Source organism: Cyclopterus lumpus, chromosome 22 (assembly GCF_009769545.1).
Source record: "Cyclopterus lumpus isolate fCycLum1 chromosome 22, fCycLum1.pri, whole genome shotgun sequence".
Taxonomy (NCBI): Eukaryota; Metazoa; Chordata; class Actinopteri; order Perciformes; family Cyclopteridae; genus Cyclopterus; species Cyclopterus lumpus.
In genome coordinates, this window is record NC_046987.1 from 13,750,939 (window position 1) to 13,776,493 (window position 25,555).

General features: G+C 41.7%; 1 protein-coding gene across 2 annotated transcripts; it reads right to left on the minus strand.

Annotated features, from left to right (window-relative positions):
- Nucleotides 1–10,026: 10,026 nt before the first annotated feature.
- ythdf2 (YTH N(6)-methyladenosine RNA binding protein 2) lies at nucleotides 10,027–18,014 on the minus strand. Of its 2 annotated transcripts, XM_034563402.1 has the most exons (6): nucleotides 17,812–18,014; nucleotides 17,564–17,588; nucleotides 16,245–16,324; nucleotides 13,555–15,246; nucleotides 11,963–12,028; nucleotides 11,113–11,640 (listed from the first exon to the last, which is right to left on the minus strand). In XM_034563402.1, the coding sequence occupies exons 1-6, from the start codon at nucleotides 17,836–17,838 to the stop codon at nucleotides 11,617–11,619; spliced, it is 1,914 nt and encodes a 637-aa protein (XP_034419293.1). In that variant the 5' UTR covers nucleotides 17,839–18,014; the 3' UTR covers nucleotides 11,113–11,616. The 2 variants fall into 2 exon arrangements, with proteins under 2 accessions (XP_034419294.1, XP_034419293.1); XM_034563403.1 differs by having other exon boundaries at nucleotides 10,027–11,640; nucleotides 17,564–18,014.
- Between the last annotated feature and the right edge of the window lie 7,541 nt (nucleotides 18,015–25,555).

The window sequence follows — 25,555 nt, forward strand, 5'->3', positions numbered from 1 at the left end:
ATAATCGGCCCACATGTGATATTTTGGATGCAGCGTGCCGCGCCACGAGATCGCCTTCATCACGAGGAGCTTTTTAAAAATGCACCTCAAGTCCAAACAGAATACTGGATGCCAACTAGTGCAGACCTAACCTGGTTATGAATGCAATATGGTCCAATGAATTAGCCATGCTTGTTTATGAAAATTACAATAGATGCTCTTTCTGCTTAACTGGGCTGCAAAATTGATTTACCTTATTTTCTATGACCATCACAAAAATGTAAGTATTGTTGTGTGTGTTAATCTGAAAATACGTGAAGCATGTATTTTAATTACAAATCATGCAAGGGCAATTTTAAAAAACAAAACCCCTTAAAAAAATTAGTTGCCCACAGATTAAAAGAAGCCGCCACGCTGCAACACCAAATCAATTCTGATGTGAACGTTTCCATTTTTTTTTTAATACATTTCATTTATTACATTTTACAGTACAGTATGCCCCATATTATATACACTATGTTTTCTTTGATACTGTATGCCCCAAAGCAAATCACTCATGTTCAAACAATAATATCTGAACATGACAGAAATGGTGCAAAATGGGAAGTAGGTCACATAGCAATTTATTTGACAAAAAGGGATGGGGGTGGGGAACTGGGGCATAGTGTATAGTGTAAGCAGAGGCAGCAGCAAAGGGAAGCTTTTTGGGAACGCAGATCAGATAGTGTGTGTGTGTATGTGTGTGTGTGTGTGTGTGTGTGTGTGTGTGTGTGTGTGTGTGTGTGTGTGTGTATGTGTGTGTGGGTGTGCGTGTGTGCGTGTGTGCGTGTGTGTGTGCGAGTGGGTGCTCAGATTCGACCTGGAAGTAAAGTTACAAGCTCATTCAAGAACTGCTTGGTCAGTGAGGAATTGAAAAAAACATATTTTCGCTGACACATGATCATGTATAGGTTAAACCTATATTGTTTTGGTATTTAGTAAATACTACAAACGATACATAGACATATCCACTCATCAGAGGCTCCATTGCCCACTCTAGTGAAATGGAAACTGATATTGCGGTCACTGGACTCATCAGATCTGACACAGAGAGTGTAACAGCATTGATCAGCTGTCAATGAACTGCCCAGCTGCCCCCCAACTAAACACATGCACACACACACACACACACACACACACACACAGTTGAGCTGTGTATTTACAGAGTAAATACCTCACATTCACATAACCTACTGTAAATACATGTACCTATTCCCCTGCACAGATATCCACACACTCATAAGCTCTCTGGCTTCCTCCTGATCCGGTTTAAATCCCGTCATCACTGAACATCACAGCTGTATGATTTGCAAGTGCACGAAGGCCACGCATATCTGTATTCTCCACTGACCTGCAGCGCTAAATACCACATTTTATTTGGTTAAGGCACAGTGCTGAAGCAGAGACTCCTTCATTTGTCTTCAGGTTCACCTCTAAGCCAGAATGTGTGTGTCATTTCTGTAAAAAAACAACAACAGATTAATAAAAAACATCTTTCAATAAAAATGCGAAATATTATTTTACATTAAAAATAAACTGATGGTGGTGTACGATAAATTCCAAGAACAAAAATATAGCACCTCTGCCAGAAAAAAACATGAAGTTGAGATTTGACAGATGCTAAATTAAAACAAATTATTTTTAGTGATTAGTTTCACCAACGAAGAGGGAGGGGACATTTCTGTGCGATTCAATTTAATTATGCCATAAACAAAAAATGACTTTCTATGTTTAAAAAAATAAAAAAATCTGTCATAAAAATTGGTGTATTTGATATGCCACCCAAATAATGCACATACAGAAGAAAACAAATGACTGTATGGTGCATTAAGTTTATGTGGCCCTATTTACATATTAAGAGACTATACTGTGTAGACTTTCAACACAATCTACAATCTGCGCAGACTGCTCTGAGGATCTGTAAAGCCACATTAACACATGAGAGAGGCTCTGGAGCACCAGTCTTTTCTAATGACTCGATAATCCGACCCAAATGCTGCCTCCTTGCTAATCTCTCCACCAGATTACCGAACTAGGGACGAGCACTGTCTATTTGTCTCGTCCTGTCTCTCTGCCTGTCTGTCTCTCCCGGCTTGTCTCTTTGTATAACCGCTTGCGTCTTTCCCTTGTTCTTTATGTATGATGAAAGAAAAAATCTCTGTGATCATGCTAGCTGTCTGCGCGGAGGGTTGCACGCCCGTTCGCCCGCTCTCATCCTCACATTTTTAAAATGGAGAACGGGGTAGCAGGACATCAAAATGCACTCACAACCTTCCTCTCTTGTGCGAGGGTGAACATAACTAATTCTAAACATATACAGGATAGAATGCATAACATTTATGGCATGTAATTTATGTCCATAAATAATAAGGTTCCATTCTTCGCCAAGAAATAGACAAAAAAGTGTATTTCTCAAACACAGATAAAGGAAAAGGGAATTAACTGTCCTTCCATTCAAGCTGCTTTCACTCACATTCTCTCTTAAAATCTATCTCACTAACCCTCAGAAAAGGAAGGCCAAGCTGTCTTTATTGTTTCACCCCAGAGCTCTGCTGCAATGTTATTGTGCATTTCATGTAAACAGATCTAAACTAATATCATATTTGTCACACATCAACCATGTCCGATTCTATATACGTAGGTACGATAAAACACTGCCGCTGTTTTCTGCCTGCGAGGCCAAACAAAATGTCTCTTTGATTTTACAGAAATCACTCTGTGTATGTCTGTCTGTCTGTCTGTCTGTCTGTGTGTGTGTGTGTGTGTGTGTGCGCGTGTGTGTGTGTGTATCTGTTGTGTCTTGGCATGTGTATGCATGATTTTGTGTTTGTGTGTGTGTGCCGCATCTCTGTCTTATACACTGTAGCTCAAACTGCTGTTGACAGTCTGCAAAAACTTTTGACATTTAGCTTTTCACAAAATAACACTTGCCGCAACTAATACTAAGTGAAAATGTCTCTGAATTATCCTGCTGCACCTGCCGGTTTTTGCAGATTTGGTGACAGACGAGACAGATCGTATATTTCCGCCAAAAATAATATATCCAATTCGAGGACATTTGATTCCATCAAGGTATGTAATTCTGCATGATATTGAAATAGATATTTTACACTTTTACTAAAATGGAGATCAAAGGGTGTAAAGTACACGTGTGTCAAATTGCTACTGGGCAGACATGCAGCCGTTAGGCCTGCATGGTTTTGATAATGACGGAAGAAATATCATGCAACCAGCAGCGTGAGTCAAACACGAGTCAAACTTCCAACATTGCTGTACTATTACAGATAAACTGAACATAAAAAATTATCACAATCAATCTGTAGAGAACACACAAAGACACAGGGATACTAGTCTATTTCACATTACTGAAAGAAATTCTCATCACCTCAACGGCTGGAATGTTTGTTAAAATATGCTTTCAGTTTTCATGTTCATAAAACCATTACTGCACTAATTTTATAAATCATAAATGTATTTGAAATATTAATGTGTAAAATCCCATTGCCCCCCGACTCCTACATGTAGGAGTGAAGCTGTAATATGGAAGCGCTGTGGCACACTGTAGGTCTAAACAGTTCGAGAAAATAATGACTGACAGACAATATAAGCAAAACATCTTGAATACAGTGGGATCAGTCAAAACATGAACACATAAAAAATACACTCATACAGAATGGATCTCTTCCTGCATAGATATGACAGTTGTAGATGTCAACACATTTCAAAATAATGAGAAAGGTTAGAAGCGGGGATATAGAGGCGAGCTAAGTGGGGAAGTGAGGCATGAGACGGGAAAGAGCAATGGAAGGCTGGAGGGAGCAAGAGATAGAAAAGGATTGGTGAAAAAAAGGTGATTTGGGCCCCAGTAGACTCAGCGCTGTTAGTGAACGAGTGTGTGTGTGTGTGTGTGTGTGTGTGTGTGTGTGTGTGTGTGTGTGTGTGTGTGTGTATAAGAGGGGAAAAGAGAAGAGGAGGGTAGGGGGTGTCATTGCGGCAGTCCATTTCCCGGGATCAGCTGATGGCCGCGGATGATGGAGCGGAGAGAGGTCAAGGGTCAAAGCCTTGCATTGTCAGCCTGGCCCCGCTCTCCCGTGGGAGTCCCTCCCGATCTCGACTCCCTCCTCCATCCATCCCCGCTGCCTCCCGCACATTTACATACATTTATCAACACTATGCGACGGCGAGAGGATGCGCCACATGCATTACTGGCTAACTACAAAGCCATATTTGCAAGCATTTCATATTGTGGAACCGGTGCATAACACATATGTGCATCTGAAGGACAAATGTATGTGTTCCACATGTGAACAAAATTGTGTGTGTGTGTGTGTGTGTGTGTGTGTGTGTGTATGTGTGTGTGTGTGTGTGTGTGAAGGACAAGACAGGCCCTCCCATCCCCCCAGTTTTAGGCCTACTCTCCTCACCCCCCCCCCCCCCCCCCCCCCACACACACACACACACACTCACCTCCCCCACTTTGCCTGTGTAATCCCTGCCAGCTGGCCCCGTTGGCTAATCCCTTTGCACTGATCAGCTGGGCCACGCATCCAGTACGGGACAGGACAGGGACAGGGGCAGATAGGGGCGGGACGCTCCGTGTGTGTGTGTGTGTGTGTGTGTGTGTGTGTGTGCATGTGTGTGTGTGTGTGTGTGTGTGTGTGTGCGAGGTGGGGGGTGGTGTCGACCAGAAAGCATAAATTGAAGCCCAAGCCTTTGCCTCAGCGCAGTGTGTCTGTGTGTGAGCCAGTTGCCTGTTCCTCCTCGTTCGTCCATCCCTTATCTCCTGTCCTTCTCCTTCTCCCTTGGATCCTGATACATATATACCTTCATGGCTTATATATGTATATTTTACATCTTGGGCTTTTTTTGTCTTCCTTTTTGGTTTTGTCTTGTGCAGATCCAAATGGATTTTTTCCAATGGTGGTGCCTGGGTAGAATTTAGCTGAGTTTTTATTTTTCCTACTACCCTCTCTCCTCTTTCCCCTGACTGCATGCGTTGACACCTGCCTGCTTCCCGTCCCCTGCCCCCTTGTCCGCCATCCCACCAACCCCCGCGTGCCTGCTCCCCTGCTCTTCCCAACCCACAAGGACCTTCACAGGATGGAGCTGCGCAGTCACCGCTACAACTACGGCAACAATGACAACAAAACCAGGACCGGGGACCTGAAGGAGGAAATACTCTGCAGCTCATCTGCTATTTTTTGTCTTTAGAGAGGAAGGATGTGTTTGATCTGAGCAACCCCTATTCTGCTTGTGCTACATAGTCTTAATGTCATAGGCAAATATAGACAGAAATGGAGCGCAGTGGTCACGAGTTTAAAAAGAAAGGGATTTTAAATGTAATAGATGCAGTTTTTTCCAGATGTAAGAGTCCTCTGTAATGGAAAAGAAGTTAAATTCTTCCTTTTTTTCACTGTTTGCTATTCATAATGTTGTGACTAATTATTATACAGTGTATATAGTTATTAATCGGAGGATGGAGATTGTTGTTATTTAGATCCTGTTTTCCAGTCCGTACATAGTTACATGCGCAGAGTGCACAGAGAGAGAGAGAGAGTAAGAGAGCGAGAGAGAGAGAGAACAGTAGAGAAGAGATGGAGAGTAGGAGGGAGGGAGAGAGGGAGGGTGAGGGGGAGATAACGACACAGCTTTACCAACTGTAATGAAGAACTGCTTGGTCCTATTAAACCGTACCCAGCTCTTAACCAGGAACAGCGGAGGCAGTGCTATGGTGAGGATAAAGCATAGCGACGCATCGCAGTGTGTACTCGTAAAAATCTAGTCGTCATCCTTTGTTTTCCTCTGAGGGGAAGATGGTCTGCAGGAATGGTAGCAATCAGGTAGCTGGGCTGCTGCTCTCTTTATGGTGCAACAAAGGTAGCTTTGCACTCTCGCTGTCTCACTCCCTGTTTCTCTGTGCTTTTTTTTTTTTTAATGATGTTATGTGTATACAGAAAATCCCTTTAATGGTGCGAATGCTGCTTTGATGATCACTAGATGTATTCTTTTTTTGTATTAACATTTTGTTGCTGGAAATCCTTTCTTGCACATCCACAAGCGCATGCATGCATTTACACCCTGTGGGCTGTTCAGTCAGAGGAATCACAATGTCATTGGTTTGTATCATATGTGTGTGTGTGTGTGTTTTTTCCTGTATAGATAACCTGTTTTCATTGCTAAGGGAGAAAGCCTGCTGGCATGGGATTAGCATGCAATGTACTTTGACATGTGAAAGGACCGCATAGGGAGGAGAGATCACAGGTGAGGCAAGAGGAACAAGAAAGTCAAACAAGGATGGACCGACAAAAGACAACATCAGGATGTACTGTAAAGATTGAGATAGTGACAGCATTCAGCAAATAACTTAATGTTGAAAATTGCTTTAGAACGTGAATACAAAGGAGGGAAAGTGTGTCTAAGAGTGGGGTAAGTGACAGAGGAGAACAGGAGATGATGAGGAACTGAGAACATTTTGGGAAGTTTGGGTTTGAGCTCTTTGTGTTCACAGTGGACCTTGATTTAATTTCAATACAATTAAGGCACGCGGTGAATGCCAAGAGAGAAGCCACAGTCTGCGCTCGCCTGAGAAACCAGCGTACAGCCGCTCCAGGACAGGAGAGTGGCAACACGGATAACTCCACGGATGGATGTCCGCCACAATTCTACGAGATTAACGCGCAGCCGCATTAACCGTCACAAAGAAGCAGGAGGCACAGAGGTTACAGAGCCGTGACCTCAGGCATGTGAATAGATCAGTTTGTGCAAGCCGGAGAAATCTTAAAGAGACAAACAAAAGACGTAGAGAGAAATACACCAGAATCACTGGGCACCAGTCAAAGTAATATACTGGTTTCCATAATGTCAGAACAGCCTACCAGTGTCAGTCCTGTGGCCAAATGGACAGAGGGATCACACCAGGGGGATTTTCCATGTGGTGACAGAGGGCCACTTCAAAGGTCTCTTTACGCATGAGTGTACACTTGCCCTGTTTGAGAGGAAGATGGAAAAACAGGGTGAGAATGCTATAATAGCATAATGGGCTATTGTAGGATAATTATTTTGTATCATAAAAGGCAGTGACCTCCTGAATCCTTATCATGCATGCTACTTTATTTTATAATATTTCCATGACCACCAAAATACGGCTTTGAACTTTGTTTTAAATTGTCAATTAAATTACGTTTCTTTTTTTTTCCTTTTTTTTTTTACATTTGTGGGTTTCAATATTGTGCCTTTGTTTGTGTTTTTATTCTGCAAAAAGTCTAAATAAAGGAGTCATTTCATGGACTACATTTCTATTTGTTCTATTCAGTTTCTCCTTTCAAAGTAAAAAGGCCCAAAGCACTTTATGTGATTTAAATAATGAGCTTCATTTCTACTCCTCTAATCACATGAGCTGCATCAAATGCTTCAAGCTGTAAATCGCTGTAGGCGTTAGAGATGTAAGTTGACCTACATTTCAGATGTTGGAGGCGGAATATGCACCAAAAAAAAGAAATGGTTTTTTTTTGGCCAGATTTAATTTTATGTATTATACTTACTGTTGTAGCTTGAATTCTGCATTTCGGTTTAAGGAAATAGTCTATTCCAAATATGACTGTGTTTATTGCAGGAAGAATTAATAAATTCATCCCAAAAACTAAAATAGCATATTATTAAGTACAACATTTAGGAAAACTCAAAAGGCATATTATCGCTGCATCAATATAAACTCATTATGCTTCTTTATGTTGTGTTCGGGGAGGCCATTTTTGTCCATGTTGAAAATATATTGACATATAACGAACTTATAATAGCTGTTTGTAGTAACATTTTAAATACAATTAAAATATGCTGAAGTGACATATATGTTTATATTATTCAAAATAAAACCGTCAAAAGCTATTATAAGCATACATACTTCTGCGTTTCTTTCCATCTTTACTGTGTTTTTCTTTTAGGCAATCTTTCGGAAAACCCAACGGTCGAAAAGAGAAGAAATCTAATTTAATCATGTAAATAGAGGTCGGGTTGGCGACATGGTGAAGCGTCACTAATGGAAGAAAGAGATGGATGCCTTATGATAATGAGGGGAAAATAAAGCAGAACCATGACCTTGCAGTGCGATATCAACCCACAGACACAACGCATGCACCTTAGCTCTACGACTGAACAATACAGGAACACATATTGCTTTTTTCCCCTCATATAATTGCAGAAATGCAAGGTCACAGACTGTAATATTTGAAATGTTAAACAAGTTATATAGCTCTTGAATTAGTAAATGCAAAAATAGGATATCCAGTGCACACTAGCCATTTTATATTATTTGTAGGTATATATTATTTCAAATTATGTCAGGATTACAGCCTACTGAGTACACACGATACAGAAACAAGTCCTCTCACACGCACACGCACACACACACACACACACACACACACACACACACACACTCGCGCACAGTCATTCTAACATGGAGGAATTTCTCCTGTCACCACTGCAGGGCAACATATTTTGTTTCTGCATCCTCTTTAGCTTGATGTGCGCTCCGAGATGTGAGTGCTGACCTCCCCCCTCCTCTTCACCCCCCCCCCCCCCCCCACACACACACACTCACTTTCTCCCCATGGTCCCATTTCCCTTTCTTCTCCTCCGTCGTCTCGGTGGCTGTATCTGCTTCTCTTTTATGGTCGTTCATTTGCATCCCAGGAGGGACTAGAAGGCGTCCCCAGAGACGCGCAGATAAGGGTCACAGGAGATCCCCTCGAGGCTGCGTGGCAAACACGCTGCCTCGACACGTGCCGTCGACCCCCCCTCCCCCCCTCCCTCCCTCTCGACACTCGCACAACGCAAGAAAACACGCACACGCACGCACATACATTGTCTCTTTCCAAGAGCTGCACGTCTTCAGCCTCAAAAAGCCGAGTGATGCTGACCCCGCTGTACCATCACCAGGCAAAGTTGAGCGGCTGTAGACCGAATACCTTTTGTCAAATGGGCCTCTCCTGGTCACATGCTGTCATATTATATTAAGGTCATCGTGGTGCAGGCTCTGGTTAACTGCAGGCCTACAACTCCATCAGTGTCATATGGTAAGCTGCACCAGGCAGAGGGGGGAAAAGAACAAATACATTTTAGGAGTGCGATCCTCTGTGTAACCTTTACACAATTGTGTGGGAATGTAAAGTCATTTATTTGATAGATTCACACACGCTGGAGCTTAATCCCCAAATCTGACATGTCGAGTAAAAGCATTGGATGGATGTTCATTTATAAATCTACACTTGTATGATAGTATATTTAAAGTCTGCAAGCAAAACCATCACGAGAAATCTTTAATTTATTTATTTTGAACAATAACTCAATTAAATTAAGACGAGTTTATTTGGGTTGTTGATATCGCCGTTTTTCCAGTTTATTTATGGGATAAGATTGTAAGGCTCAGGTAAAGCCGAAAATTAATAAATGTGTTTTATTAATAGCCTACTCCCGCTATTAAAGGGCACAGACCTAAGTAACCTCAAGAATGTAACGACAGAATTATAACATGTTTATACTCAAACATTGGTCGATAAGAGGCAGCGTTTTGGGATATTGGAAAACAAAACAAACAATAAAACATATCAGCCATACTGCTCGCCGAATGTACAGAAGGCCCTGATGATGCTGATGGGACCCGTTCAGGAAACACGTCGCCCTCCGGCTGAAGCGCCCGTCCTCTCCTCTGCCGCAGTACATGATGCTGTGTCGCCCTCTTGTGGCCTCGACGTTTAGTGCAACGCAACGGCGAGGAGAGAAAATGGCGGATTGCAGATTATTTCTCGAAGTCATTAGACGGCCTACACACGCCGGTATACATGCTTGGATAGACATTTGAAAAAAAAATTCCCTTCACATCACATGTTCACGGCTGCAAAATAAACGGCCGCGTATGGGAATATAACCGTAAAACATAATGCCCCGTGCCAAAAATAAGTTACATTTCAGAGGTGGTGTACTGCCAGAAAACAAATGAAGTGCAGCATGGAAAAGACAGAATTTACTCATTCGGGACATCCAAACAGGTGTTACTGCTTTAAGGAAATGCACACATCACAAGTAGACAGGTACAGGCCAACCATGTGACTACAGAAACAAACGCTATTGAGGAGGAAAAACCCACACACCACTTTGTGGAGCATCTTTATTATGCCACAAATAAAAGCCAGTAGTTCTGAAAGAGGACCTTGCAGGGTTTTTTTTGTTGTTTTTTTTAAACTCACCAACAATGACATTTTGAAAATGGTGGAAGCCGATTGTGATATCATAGTATGCAAAGTTGGCGGGGGCAGTCAGAAATGGGAGTGTGGCAGACAAGGTGGGTTAGGAAAATAGAGGGAAGAAATGAAGAAAGTGGAAATTGAAGTCAGGATGGGGAGTGGACGGGCAGAGTATGAAGAGTAGCAGAAAAAAAAAAAAAACACATTAATTTATATACCCATCAGGGAAAAGAAAAACAGATGAAAAGAATGCACAGAGACGCTGCATGAAAAAATTGCTTTACAGTCAAACAAGGGGAATGCACACCAGTTCTGCTGAATATACCACATTTATTACTTTTGAACTGATTAATAGAAAGAGTAGGGCAAAGCCACTCGCATCACTGTCTTTAGAAAACGGAGGAAGGAGGAAAAACTAAACAAAAAAGAAAGCAGGCCATTGCAACAATGAATTTGTCCAAGAGAAAGAAAAATAGGTTAAACAAAGTCCAATGAAGACTGTTAACAGAGGGCCCCAATTTTTTTCAGACCATAAAATAATACACTGAGCGAGGCTCATCAACTTAACATTTCTTCTGCTTTCAAACTCTTGACCCCCCCTTCCCTGCTCTCCCTCTCCAGATCCTCCACATCCTACCTTCTCCACACACTCCGGCCAACACATGCGAAAACAAAATAGAGGGCCGTTCTGAATCTGAAGTCCTCTCAAACAAGACATGGCAAGCATGTACAAAATAGATTGTGAGCGTAGTTGACACCGTCTACGATGAAAATCCAGAGGAGGAAACTCCACCGGGTCCTGGGTGACGATGTGAGCATCCTCAGAAGACAGGGGGGGAGGGGGGGGGGGGGGGGGGGGGCGGGAGAGGGCTTTACAAAGAAAATGAGACAAACTGCTCATTCTTGACTTTGGGACACTATTATAAGCCAACACCACACATTGCTATTGAATTTGTGTGTTTGTTTGAGAATTACAGACTTGCTCTTGGACCATAAAAACAGGAGATGATCCTTTCATTTATATAAAAAAAAGAAGAAAAAAAAAAAAGAAGGAAAAAGCAGCATACAAGGGAAAAGCATATGTAGTGGAATGGGGTGGGGCAAAAAAGATTTCACCTAAGGATGCTATGCATTTAGTTGTAGTCCTATGAATAATCGTTTCCTTTTCTTTTACTACAAGTTCGAAGTAAGTCTTTAAAGTCAAAAGAAAATCAAGAAAGTCTTCATTTAGTTTTTTTGTCCTCGGTTAATTCTTCACCCCTATTAGAATTTCTTAGAGATCTGGATGTAATGATGTAATGGGGTGGACAGGGCTTTAGGGGGGGCCATTGCAGTCTTTTGACCAAAGCACCAACTGTTACTTGACTCGTCCTTGGCGCTCCTGGAACACAAAGAACAAAGAAAGTTACAAAAGTTACAAAAGATTTGTATTTTCAAACTAAATTTCACAGACACTTAGATCTTTGTTTTTTGTTCATTGTTCGAAGCCAAACGTGCACATCCCCTCAACCCTCACTTCTATTTTTAATTACATTTGCTCATTATTAAACAAGCCATTCATGCCCAACTATGTAGAACAGTTCAGATAGTTATATAGGATATGGATGCTTGATGTCTTATCAACATTCACGAACTCTCAACAACTTGATACGATACGGTATCCATAAATTGTTTCGCATGTAGCGACAGATGAAGCAAGTTACCTGAAGCCTGTAATGACTCCTGTTGCTTGGGTTGCTGGGATATGGCTCACTGCCTTGGACCTCCACCTGTCACAGAGGAGTGAAAACTGAGCTTAACTGGAACAGACAAGTCACTTTACTTCAATTAGATCTTGGTCACAACACCCCCACCCCTTTTTAAATCTCAACACCTGTAAATCCTTTGAAACAGATACACGTCTGATACACATCTGGCATTGACCACAGCACTTGATGATAAGGAGCTACACTATAGATTACAACTATGCCTAGACATCACAGGTATTTGGATTTAGGTACAAACGGCAAATCGAAAAACAGCTAACCTTTTACATAAACCCATTAAGCCAAAACAATCCAATATGACTAAATTAACAATGTGTGGTCTGAGTTATTAATAAGAGTTATTGCAAGTTTCATATATTGACAAAGCTCATCGCTTGTATCCACTACAATGATGTCAATAACATGGTTCTCAAGTCTGGGTGTCGATAATAAAACACATCATTCCCCAGTATGGGAAACGACTGGTACATGCCTAGTAAGATTGTGTACATACACAAGCCTCTAAACTGTTGTGAAAATTAGTTTGACATATTCCTTGAATGAATACCTGAAAAGAACAAGAGCTGTACAAAAACAAAAATAGCGGAATAATTGAGCTGCTACCTTCCATTATGTATAGATGTCTCTTACCTACAACTGAGAAAACAAGCAAGTAAAACATTCCTATAATCTGTAATGTGAACGAACATATTCTAAATCTCACGTATGCTTTTCAAGCACCAACCTTTAAAACACATTTGTGTGGCCTTAATAGGCTGCAAGTTACGCTCAACAAGCATGGAAAGATACAGTGGAGTAAATGTAAAGCGCCAACTAAACCCATTCTTGTCACATATTAAATAAAAAGGTATAACAATCTGTTTTCTTGGCAAACATTGCCCGTAACTCTGTCAGGTAAAAAGATTAAAGAATGTGTAACAGCTGTGCATCACACCAAAGCCCAAACATTAAACAGGAACTTTTTTTACAATAAGAAATGCAAACAAATATTAGAGGTATTAAAAAATGTGTGTTCCGACATAAGGCATAATAAGACACTCATCTTCAGGAGGCGGCACAACCCAGTATGTGTTGATGCTAGGATCAGATACCTAGCCATCAAACAAACCACAATACAAACAATTAAATTCATTTTTGATGTTCTCATGTAATTCACTGCATATTTGCATTTCATTATATTAGCTGTGAATATCTGGGAGGTAAAAATATTTATTGTGTTCATTCTTGTGTCCGTCAATCCTTTTTAAAGCAGAGTGCTTAACCAGGTAAAACACAAACCACAGAAAGAACATTCAAAGTATCCTAATGTGTATACCACTGAATTCTGACAAATACCTTAATCCAGCTGTAAATCATTGAGATGTTCCTGAATTATTTTGTAACGCAGAAGAAAAGGTTGTACATGCACACAGATCGATAGAAACAAATGCACATGCACATCCAAACCATATACGGCACCCATTTCAGCATACGATTTTTTTCATTCATCCATTTTTGTCATTCGCTTTATTCAACAGTAACTTTGTTACCTTTTTCACACACTCTTCTTCCTCCTGACGCTTCTCGTAGTGAGAAAAGTCATCGAAGATGGATGTGGTGTGTTTATATCCAGCGATGATCTTAAGCACCTGCCTGGCCTTGTCCAGTGGTACCTCCTGTGTGTCCCGAGAGTTGGTCACTGGCTTGTTTTCGTTGTTCTCCAGTCGAATGTGCCGTAGCTGACTGTTGGGAACGTCCTTAACAAAGATCCAGCGCACATCAAAACGACCCTTCCACTTGTCCTGTGACCACACGCCAGCAGACGTGTTGTAGTCCACGGGTGAGCGCATCTCTGCTACACCACAGAAGTGACCACTCCCATTGACACTGAACAGAAGATAAAGCGGACCTTTGCCACCCAACGAACGGTAAGCTGCATCAAGCCTCTTGTTGCCATGCTCCGTGCTGCACCAGATGTTATACTTGATGGAGCGGTGGATGTCATCCTCGGAGTAGCTCTTGATGATAAACACCCTGCCCTGCTTGGGATTCCAGTCAAAGTCCTTGGGGTTATAATTGTTGACCATGCGCAACTTCTCCAAGACTGGGTGTGGCTCAGAGGGGACTCCAGGAACCACACCCACTCCAGAGGAAGTGGGAGGTGACTGGCCTGTACCACTCCCACTGCCATCCCCAAATCCATTAGCCCGGTTGCGTGGAGGGACCCAACGAGTAGGTTGAGAAGGTTGCTGTTGTTGGCTTGGAGGAGGACCCTGGGAGAGAGGAGGCTGGGGCATCTGAGCCATACCTGGATGCCCACTTGGTGGAAGCTGATGCTGCCCCATCTGGGAACCCGGTGGTACCATCTGTCCATTGCTGAGGGGCATTTGTGGGTTCCCTACAGCAGTAGCTCCAGCCTGTGGGGAAGACTGATTGGGCGGCTGCCCATTGCTGGGAATAGGGGGCACCTGCTGAGGGGTGGCAGCTTTAGGCATGGTGCCTTTGTTGTCCCAAGTGCCGATGTCCATGTTGTGTTTAATGGGCGGTGGAGGCAAATTGGCACCAGCCATGCCACCCTTGGTTTTCAGCTTGGGTTGAGGCTTGGCTGGCTTGCTGGCAATATCGGCCCAGGAGGCGGGCTTGGCAGGGGCAATTGAGACAGGAGGCATGCTTGGAGGTCCTACAGATGATACAGGGCCAAGGGGACCCCCACCAGGTAAGCCAGGGCCAACCACCTTAGGAGCCATGTCTCCATTACCACCAGGAGCGGCACCACCAATCTTAAGCCCTGCCATGCCCTGGTCAAGGCTGTTCATACCAGGTGCCTTGTTCAGGGGCTCGTTGGCAGCAGGTGCAAACGGGGACTGTCCATCGATCATGGCACCCCCAAGTGAGCTGGGAGCATAGGCATAGCTGCTGCTGTAGCCAGAGCTCTGCGGTGTCCCTGACTGTCCCTGAGAGCTGCTATTGCCCCATGCAGAGAAGTCGATGCCACTGGGGAAGAAGTTGAAACCGTGCTGACCCAGGAACGGATTGTTCCCCAGGGGACCTGGCTGGCCAAACATAGCGTCCGGGAGGTAGTGGGGCTCCCCATTGCTCAACTGTCCATAGGAGGCCAGGTAAGGCATAGGAGGGTCCCCACCTGTGGACCATGCTGCCTCATTCAAGGAGTAGGAAAATCCTATGGAGGGGCTGTAGTAGCTGGGCATGTACGAGTCCGACATGGCCGTATAGGCATTGCTCTACATGGAAAAAAAATAAATAATGTTTTAGTGACAAGGATAAAAATAAATAAACACAATTTTTGTATCAACATACACAAAATTAATTGTTAAGTACATTTTGTGTTGTTCTTGTAGATATAAAAAGTGAGATCAAGATAAAAGATGAGGAAATGTATTGAATTAGCATAATTATGTTATTATTACTACAAATCAAGGCTTCATCACACAATAATAATGCTTTCTTAGTGTCTCTCCTCAGGCCTGATGTGTAAATACATAGCACTGAACTATACATTAAGAAAAAAGTATCAGAATAATGCACCACCCTTTTGTTAGAGACCGAGTGGAGGTAAATACAGGGTCTATTCTTTTTCTCTACAGACCACTTCACACAGTGTCCGTTACTACACAGCAAAATGTATTCCAAAACCACTGAAAAGTTGATAATCAACAAAAATCAACCAATTGCTGCTGCTCATCCTTTAAGTCTTCCTGTATTGCTCAGTAATGCAAAAAAGAGTGTGTATATTAATGTTCTGGTTAGAAATGTGTTTAAGTTTGTTACCAGAAAGTCCCACCAATACAACTATTCTCTCGTAACAACCAAAGCTTCTGTTTTATCATATTAATAAAGCCACATCACAAAGTATAACACAAAAATACATTATATCCAAGTAGCATTAACAAGTCAATATTAGGGATGTTCTGAACCAAACTACAATGCATGTATACACTGACTCAGGAGAAGGCCATCATTACTGTTGACTCAAGATTCTTGTTACTTATTTCATAGTTTAAGCTACATTTTTCCTTAGATACAACTGAATGACTGTACAAAGACAATAAGTACAAATCAACACTCAAAACACCAGAGATCAGGTTTGCATCACAACCTGTTTATTTTATCTCTGAATTCCACCTCAATCATTACAGCTCTTCAATGGTTTCATAACTTGAAGGTATATATATTTTTGATAATAAAAAAGGGTTCAAATGGGTAGCAAACATAAGCTTACCTGTCTGGCCTGAGTATTCAGGTAAGGCTCAAACTCATCGTCATTCAAAGTATCCTTTTGGGTCACAGCTCCGTTTTGCACTGAAAAGAACAACAACACCGATGTAAACAGAGAATAAACTTTGTGTGTGTCTGCAGAGATGAGAGTCCACAGATGTCTCATCTGGTAACTTCACATCAGAGTCATCACCATAATCAAACCACTCCTTGCTATTATTGATGAGTGACACAGGAAATGCCACTAAGGCGAGCATGATGATAAATCACATACTATAGTCATATGGGCTTCAGATTACACAGAATATGCACATAATAAAGAATCAGCTCCGGAGAACAATTGAATGCACTTGGCATGATTAAGCTACATGTTGGCACAAAGCACTAAAGAAGATCACAATATCTCTTGAAAATATACAGATAAATTAAGCCATTAGTGATATTTCCAGAGCGGATTTAACGCATTTTAAAATGCAAGTGGACCAGTGTCCTTTTGTTTGTTTTTATAAGTTTCAGGATGCTCTGTCACAGTTGATGTTAGGGTGACATGCGACTCCTCGCGAGCCTTCTCAGGCCATGGAAAAGTAAAATGATGAGCACGGGCAGGTTAATAATGACATTTTAACTGACATTACAGGCTGACCAGCACAATGACTGGAGCGCACGAGGCCTATTCGGAAACATGGAGGGGGGAAGCATGTCGGAAGACGTGTCATTTTGGGTTAACTTAGCAGACAGCTAACGTTAGCCCGCTATGTGTGCGGTTAGCTGCATGGAGTTGCGCAGCGTCTCCATGTTAACGAGCGCCAAGAGTCCTTTCAACATGACGGACTTGGCTAACATTAGCCGAGTGGCCAGCGCGATAGGACGGCACCTGTAGCTTAAGGCTACAAAAGCAAATCTACACACAGCGACATAAAGAGAGGCCGATAAATAAGAGGGCACTCTCGCACCTGTCAATGCAATAAAACGCGTTGCAAGTGCAACCAGGAAAAGGATGCTGATGTGTATCATGTAACGTTAGCTAGGCAGGACACAGCTAATGCTAACTGTGGGAACCTCACAAGTGCCATTTCACTTCTGGGATGTTGATGAAACTCGAGTCCAGGGCCGAGAACACTTCGGTAAACACGGGTTCGTCTCGCGTTTCGTCTAAGTGGCAAATCAAATGCAAGACATATGCACAGTTAAAACAACAGACAGGCCTATGTGCTGACGAGCTATCGCATCCGCGCACGAAAGATTTTCAAAGAGCACCGCACGTAAAACCATCCGCATTCACTCAACGCAAAGTCGATAACGTTGGACAATATTCGTTCTTACCTTTATTAGCTTGGCCTTTCGGTCTCTGGATTGGGTCCAGGTGATTCATGAAGGTTTGATTTATGAGAAGAGAGGAAGGGGAAAAATAGATGAAGAGATATATTCAGCAGTCAGTTCCTTTAGCAGGTGGTCAGGCCTACTGCACTACTGAGCCACAGCCGCTGCCTCGGAGCTAAGCTATCCTCGCTAGCCGTCGCGATGCTGAGAAATTTGGCCCTCGTAAATGTTCAGAAAACACCTATCTTTACCTGTTCAAGAAGGCTGCTGGCTGACATGTCTTTCCCCCCCGGAGCCTGTATTACTATACTTACTCCTAAATAAAAGCGACAGGGTGCAGAATGTGTCTATCTATTGAAGAGTTTCACCCAAGCGCCCCTATCTCTCTATAGAGCCTGGTTTCTACACAATGGCGGGCTGCAGTTTGCTTGACAGACTCCTCAACATGGCTGGGCGGCCCTCGTCAACCCGCGATGATATTTATTTACAGCGGACACGCGCCCCCCAATGGCGCGGAGGAGCAAGGCCCTAACCCCACGACCTGTCAAGCACACTAATATGAAACAACGAAGTATTTCACGTCAAATATCAAATACATAAAAGCGTAAATTAGGTAAATGAACCAATAGATGCTGATGTAATCCTGTACAGTTCCACACTACGGGACTAATAAAGTATTATCTTATTTTATCTTAAATAAGTAAATTACGTATTGAAACTTTACTCATTATTATGATATTATAATTCATAATATATTCATTTTATAGGATACATTATGTCTGTTTATACCTTATATCTTATGATGTTATGGCATGTTACAGTGTAGAGGTCATGTACATAATAGTAGGTACATCATCAAACTAGTATTACTACTATAAAGCTATTCATCCCTTAGGCCTACTAAGCATAAAAGTAAATGAACAATAGGTGCTTTACCATAGAGCCAAAGGTTTCTGATTAACCTTTGTTGAATTTGGTGTCCTCAAAGAGACCTGCCGCACACTAAGGGGTGGTGATACAAATTGGTGTTGTTGTTTATATTGTACATACATGTTGCTATTGTTGTCTTTAATGTCTTTATATTTATCCTGTCATTTGTAATTTAAATATGTATGTACGATGAGAGCGTACGTGCACCTACATGGCCAATAAAGCTGATTCTGATTCTGATCATAATTTATTGGGGTTGAAAAGTACACATTTCTCAAACGAAAACCTATTTTATTTTTAAAAGTTGTTTACATTTTTAACATGACATGGAGCCAAGTGGGTTAAAAACCTATTAAATGAATCCTTACATTGGCTGGTAATCCCTTCGAATTGTAAATTAACATTTTTTCCCTTAATTTGGGCTAGTTGATTACAGACTTTGTTTTTTTTAAAAAGAAAAACGATTTCTACTCAATTTGATTCAGAAAAGCTGTTGAGAAAAGTGTTCAATGTTTGCGACTTTAAATTAATTTCTTCTGAATTGGGTACAGAGAGAGTCTATTATACATTTGTTGCCCCAAAATCGACTCTCTGCTTTCCAGCCTGAATTTATTGACTGGTGTTAAATTGTGGTTGTGGAAATATTACTGTTAACAGTTCCCAACAAGAAAAGGTAATACATTGTTTTCTTACATCAGTGAAGCATCACAAAGAACAAACTCTTGTGGAAAAAATCTATAATATTATAATTAAGATCTTAAAGTACGTAAAACAATATTATTTACCGCAATATAAAGCTATTCCTTGACAAAAAAACAGAGGCTTTAGTCAGCTTTCGTCAACGTTAACGTATTGCCTCCATTTTCAAACCTTCAGCACCCACTAGCGTTGTTTCACAGAATAAGCCTAATTTTCAGGAAGTCTCTTAAAAAAGAGCTGTACTGTAAATGTCCTGCCCTGCCACAAGGTGGCCTCCAAGTCACTGTCTTGAATCTGTGATTAAAGTAAGGCACTCAGGTCAAGATAAGCTTCTGTGTGGTGAGCAATTATCAAACATGACCATTCAGGACTACTGCATTTCTCTATGAATCACAATGAAATGTATTCGACTCGCTCGGGCATCCTTTCATGGGTGTTACATTTTGGTTTCCAGACTATTCATTTGTGAAGTGCTCTTGTTTCTGTACACACACGTTCAGGTGATTAATTAGACGTGTCTATATACAATGTGTTATTGTCTCACTTTGTGAGTCATCCTTTATAAATGCACACAGTTTGTACCTGCCCATTAAAAACCCTTACAAATATCAAAATAGAATACATTAGACTCTCCGAGTCTCATTCATTTTGAGGTCATACAACCTTTGTATGGTTCTGTAAGCAGGCGATAATGCTAGTATTCCTTAACAGTCTTTTTAAGTTTCTTTTTCAACACTTGACATGTTCACATATTTAAATGTGCTCTCTAATTGACACTGTCATGTCATGTATGTGTACCTTTAGTACCAGTAGTACCTAACTATAGCTCATACAGGGTAGTGGTGGTTGGTTATGAGATGCCCCCCTCTAGTGTATACTTATCATTTTCCAAGGGTTGTTTAGATGGCATGTGACTAAATTGCACCTCAGAACACAAAACACAAGGCCATGAATAACCCCACATTGGAGTCACACATACACACACACACACACACACACACACACACACACACACACACCCCTCCCCCCCACACACACACACACACACACACATACACGCACACACACACACATCCTAAACAGAGGTATTGTCACATGCAAAACCCCAGAGAATGTATGCAGGATACAGAAAAATACATTAGGCCTACACTGGATAGCTGTTTGTTAGTGTTTAATTAGGAAACTCAGTACGACTAACACAGGCAAATAGGCATAGCAAACCAGTAGCAGTGACAAGACATTTGACTTGTGAAACATGCCTAGAACAGTAGCATGGTATGCATGTATCATGTTCCACCTTTCAACTCTCAATCATTTTTGGGTGCTTGACTTTTTTTTCCTCCCAGGGGCTTGTTGACTGGTGCGGATTGGACAGGTGGCATAGCTTGGAGAAGAGCTGGCTATTTACCAGCCAATAAAAATATCTGTGGTCTCCATGATGTCACCGGTGAGTAAATCATAGCTCTTGACTGCAGAGAGAGAAAGAAAATGAGAGAATGAAAACAAGGCAGGATTTAAAACATTTTGAACAGTTACTTATTTGGTTAAACTCATTTTTTTACATTACACAGTTCTTTTGGCTTCTCGCTTTCACGACCAAATCTCATTTTTCTGCATGTCTTTATCTGTAGGCGTTGCCACCTATTTTGCTACGTCTAATCTATACAACCAGGAAGACGTAAAAGAGCAGAGAACGAGAGACCACGTTCCCCACGCCAAACCCCAACAACACTGCCGCCTTCAGCCAGTCACACTGGCTGCAGTTGCCAGAAAGAGTGCACAGTCTAAAGCCGGAGTCTGATCTCACTCCCATACCTGGCATTCTGAAGCCACAACACCATGCGGCCGATGTGAAACCTGATCAGTCGTAAATCTTCTCTGTTTGACCATGTGACATGCCAAATTTGTGATTCTGCCCTCTCGGTCCACCCTCCACATCTCTTTCCTTCCACCCACAGCCACCCATAGTGGCTTCTAACTCCAGCCCCCTCTGGCACACTGGAATGTCAGACAGGAAGGCGACAATCCCACATGCCCAGATTGGCGTTTCTGTGTGCATCTTTCATGTGTTCGTATGTGTTCCGTTGGCTTTATATCTGTGTGTGAATATGTGATTGTGTGTGCATAACTCCAGTGACCCAGTGGCAGCATGGCAGCAGGGTACTCTGAGTAATAAGATGTTAGGAATGTAGCACTTGTCAGCCTCTCCGAGGATGCTGTTAATTCACATTCTGTCCGTTTCAGAGGGTTAGTTCTTAATAGTCAGTCAACATTCACCTGCATACAGTCTCTCTCTCTCTCTCTCTCTCTCTCTCTCTCCATGTTTGTGTATATGAATTTAAGTGTTCAAACTACTTCCTTACATTAATGACATTTGAGGTTCTGTCAATGTGCTGCATCTCTGTTTATTACACATTCAGTCAGACAACTTGCATCGTGCACAGCTACCATAAAAGAACCATAACCACGAGAACACAGTAGAAGCAGAACCAAAACGATATGTTTGTTGCATATTTAAACTGATTCATTAAAAAACATTATAATGTTGTTAACCTCTTTTCAAAGCATTTGAGATTCATCAAAGTGTTTTCACTATCCTGGACAGAACTTATTCATTTCAGGCCGACATGAAAATAAATGTGAGAAAATATCTGAGTTAAAGGCAAATCAATCAATATGGTTATCCTAAAATAATCAATCAGAGGTGGGTGACATAATAAAACATCAGAATACTACAAATTATAATATGACAAAATATGTTTGTTGGGATGATTTCATTAATTTCGATTTGAGAAAAGAAAGATTGCTGCAACAACTAAACTGTAATGTAACATTTAAGACCATGAAAAGATATATCAATCACAATATTTCCAGTATTCAAAATCCCACATGATATCATCTTCACATAAAAATAGAGCTACATTGGTGCTTCTATTTTCAGTGATCCCAATCAGGTGTCATGTGTTTTTCAAACGATGCTGCCATGAACTGATACTGATGACTGCAGAAGGAAGTAAAAAGCATTAAATGGCCTTGGTATGCTGAGGAAAATAGTTGTCAGTAATGTGTAAAAGTGTACATGGTTTCTAGTAAATAGGCTAAAACAAATATGAGCCTTAAACTTCTTTAATCATATTTCACTGATTTCAAGACTCCGAGCTCTGGTAACCTTGTGGCCGGTAAGGACACAATGAGGGAGTTGTTTTAGGAAGAAAATAGCTGCACACGTGCACATTCTATCACAGAAGATTTATCACCAACATTTGTGTAGATGGATGAATGAGCCAGACCTGTCCATAGGTGGCCCTTTGTGTGCGTGTGTGCCAAAGTGTCTGTGTTTCCGATGACACTTGATGATTTTGAACAGCTGAGATGAGTTTGTGTGGAACTGGACAACGGGGCAGCTGTACATCTCTGTCTTGGACATATACACACATACACACAGAGACACATACACACACTGAAGCATATAAAACAACAGGGGAATCCTGAGGTCCGACCCCCTCGGGACCAAGCCAGACTGGGACCTTAATACAGGCCTTGTTGTTTCAGGAGGTACTTATGTGGTTTCAGGTTCTCAGCAGGCCCCATTTTTACAGACATCTGCCATAATCTTACTGATTGCATTGTCTTAAAATTGCATTGACAATAATGATTGTAAATTTTTTTTACACTTTGACAATTTCACTTTAAAGGTCTATATTGTGTAGGACCTGGCGGCATCGAGTTTGCAAATTGCAGCCAACTGAAACGTTACCGCGTGCCAAGTGCAGAGGAGAACTACACTGTTTGATACAAAAACACGAACGGCCCGATCTACAGCCAGTGTTTGGTTTGTCTGTTCTGGGCTACTGTAGAAACCTGGCGCAGGTCTCCATGAAGAGGACCCGCTAGATATAAACAGATTATTTGGTAATAACAACATAACAATTGTTATTTTCAGGTCATTATACACCGGAAGAAATATACTAATTACATTTCTGCCAATAGATCCCCCTAAATGCTACTCTGTACCTTATTGGTGAGGTAAAGGGTTAATAAAAGTGCACAAGTGCACTCTTTTCTTTAATGTGCTCATGGTATTTGTAACATAGAGTTTAAACTATTAATGGTGGTGTTGCAATGTGAATAGTCGTCTAAATAAAACCAGGTTGCCATTACTACCTCAACAGGCCCTGCAACATCTCAGCCAATGAGAGACTTTGCTTGGTCAGTCCTCTTTTAAGAGAGGCGGGGCTGGATGTGCTGCAGGGTCACAAGGAGTGATGTAACCTGTGTTTATTTTCAGCATATACACGTAAATGTAGACACACTGACACCTTCATGCACACTCGCAGACACACGCACACACACACACACACACACACACACACGCACACACACACACATACACACACACACACACACCAGCAACTGTAGACGCTTGCACATACTGTTCTTTACACAAGAAGATTTTCGCATACACAAATGTACCGACTGACTTAATTATGGACTTTGGGATCTCTGCCAAGTTTCTGCAAGCTGGTTGTCTCTCTAGCTCTCTTTCCAGTTTGGTCACTCGATGACAACTGTTGTGTGTGCACACGGACCGACAGTAGCAAACACACACACACACACACTAGGGGAACACAGGGCGATTAAATAGCAAAAGGTGTGTGTATCACTAGGGAAGACAAGTTGGAGGGAGAGGCAGAGACAGAAAGAGAGACAGACACAGAGAGAAATTTAGTCATAGCCATTAATAATAATAGTGGCCTCCCTTTCCTTCTGTCAGCTGCAGCTGTTGATCACGCTGGTGCAACACTGAACCTTCTAGCATTGCATCACTCTCTTTCTCCCTGACTCCATTGCTGTCCTGTGTTACCCTGCATGTATATAGATTGAGTGAGTCATATTGCACATCATGCTGCAAGTGTAATGGACTAAAGTAGGATTATTGCCCCAATAATGTTAAGACTAATCAGCTTGAAAATTAGATTGACGAATTCCAATCTATTCATTAATTTGATTTAAAAATAGACACACTCTGCTGATACTCTGACGATAGTTGCAGTAAAATAATGTCAAATGTACAGTGTTATATTGCAGAGCTAAGCTGTAAAACCATTTAATCAAGAAAGTAATGCAATACTTACTCAAAGTGAGAACTTGAGTGTTGCATGTCTGCTTTATCCACAGCTATTTAAGAGCATGTTCAATTCATTAGCATGCCAATAACCTGCCACTAGTTATTCATACTATGTGTGATGTATGCATAGCGAGATGTTGGTCATGTTCTCCATCTAGAGAACGCAGCAGAGGGACGATGTAACTTCCCAAGGAGCTCATCCACTCGCACACATCAGAGACATTCCACCTCATCTGACACTCGTCCATGGAATTCTGCACATTTTCCCACTATTCTACCAGGCATTCTGAAGTGCTCGTCAAAAAGACTGGCATGCCCAAACATTAGGCACCTGTAAACCCTTAAAACAAGAGAAAGGGACTACATTTCCTGCAGAATGTATCCAAGCTGTTGTTAATGTTTTCCAAATAGAAATATAATATAGAAACAGTTGTATTAATTTTTTACATGGATGCATGATACGGTCTGTGCTCCTGGGGCTCGTTGCTTTTGTCTTTGGGTGTATTTGTGTGTGTGTGTGAAAATATCGTTTTGTTTGCACTGCTGATAGGTGATAATTTGTCATAGATTTGTGCAGAGTCCCTTTCTCCTCTATGTTAGTATTGCCAGTGTATGCAACCTATAGTTAACATTTATGTGTCATTCTGGGAACACACTAAATACTTCCGATGACTTGAAGGTTTACTTGGCAACCGATGGCTGTTTTAAGACCACGGATACACTTTCAACTTGGATTGAGTGCAGCGTTCTTAAGTATCCAGTACATGGAAAGAAATAAAACGTCATTTAATCACATGTATCATGTGCTCATCGTCGTGTGGCTGGTTTTAAAGCACAATGACTTCATCCAACTCTATTTGTGTAATGCCATTCTATTTCACCTTTATTTTTGTCAGGATTGAGAAGTTGTGGAGCCATAATTAGTCACAGGTTGTTTCCAACTTTTCTAGGAAACACTTGTGCATGTTTGAATGTAAATGTCACTGACTTTGACATGATTTGCATCTAGACATTTGACACATATCATAAGCTTTCAACGATGAAAATGTTTAGCCAATTTATTGTTGGTATCAAAAGGAAACATTCACTTTACTCGAGTGCAACCAATGATCTGCTGGTACTGGGAGTGTTGGTGGTGGTGAAGTGGGGGGTGGTGGGCTGGTAAAGGTGGGAGGGGTTGACACAGAGATGTACAGGACAGGACACCCTCATACTTGCTCCATAAACCTCACCACATT

Bases quoted from the DNA above. Each gene is read 5' to 3' on its own strand.
- ythdf2 (XM_034563402.1), bottom strand. From the start codon at position 17,838: ATGTCAGCCAGCAGCCTTCTTGAACAG. The intron at 15,247-16,244 runs GTAAGCTTATGT...TTTTCCATGTAG, and splicing joins TGAATACTCAGGCCAGACAG to AGCAATGCCTATACGGCCAT. The intron at 11,641-11,962 runs GTAACTTGCTTC...TTTGTGTTCCAG, and splicing joins GGAGTCATTACAGGCTTCAG to GAGCGCCAAGGACGAGTCAA.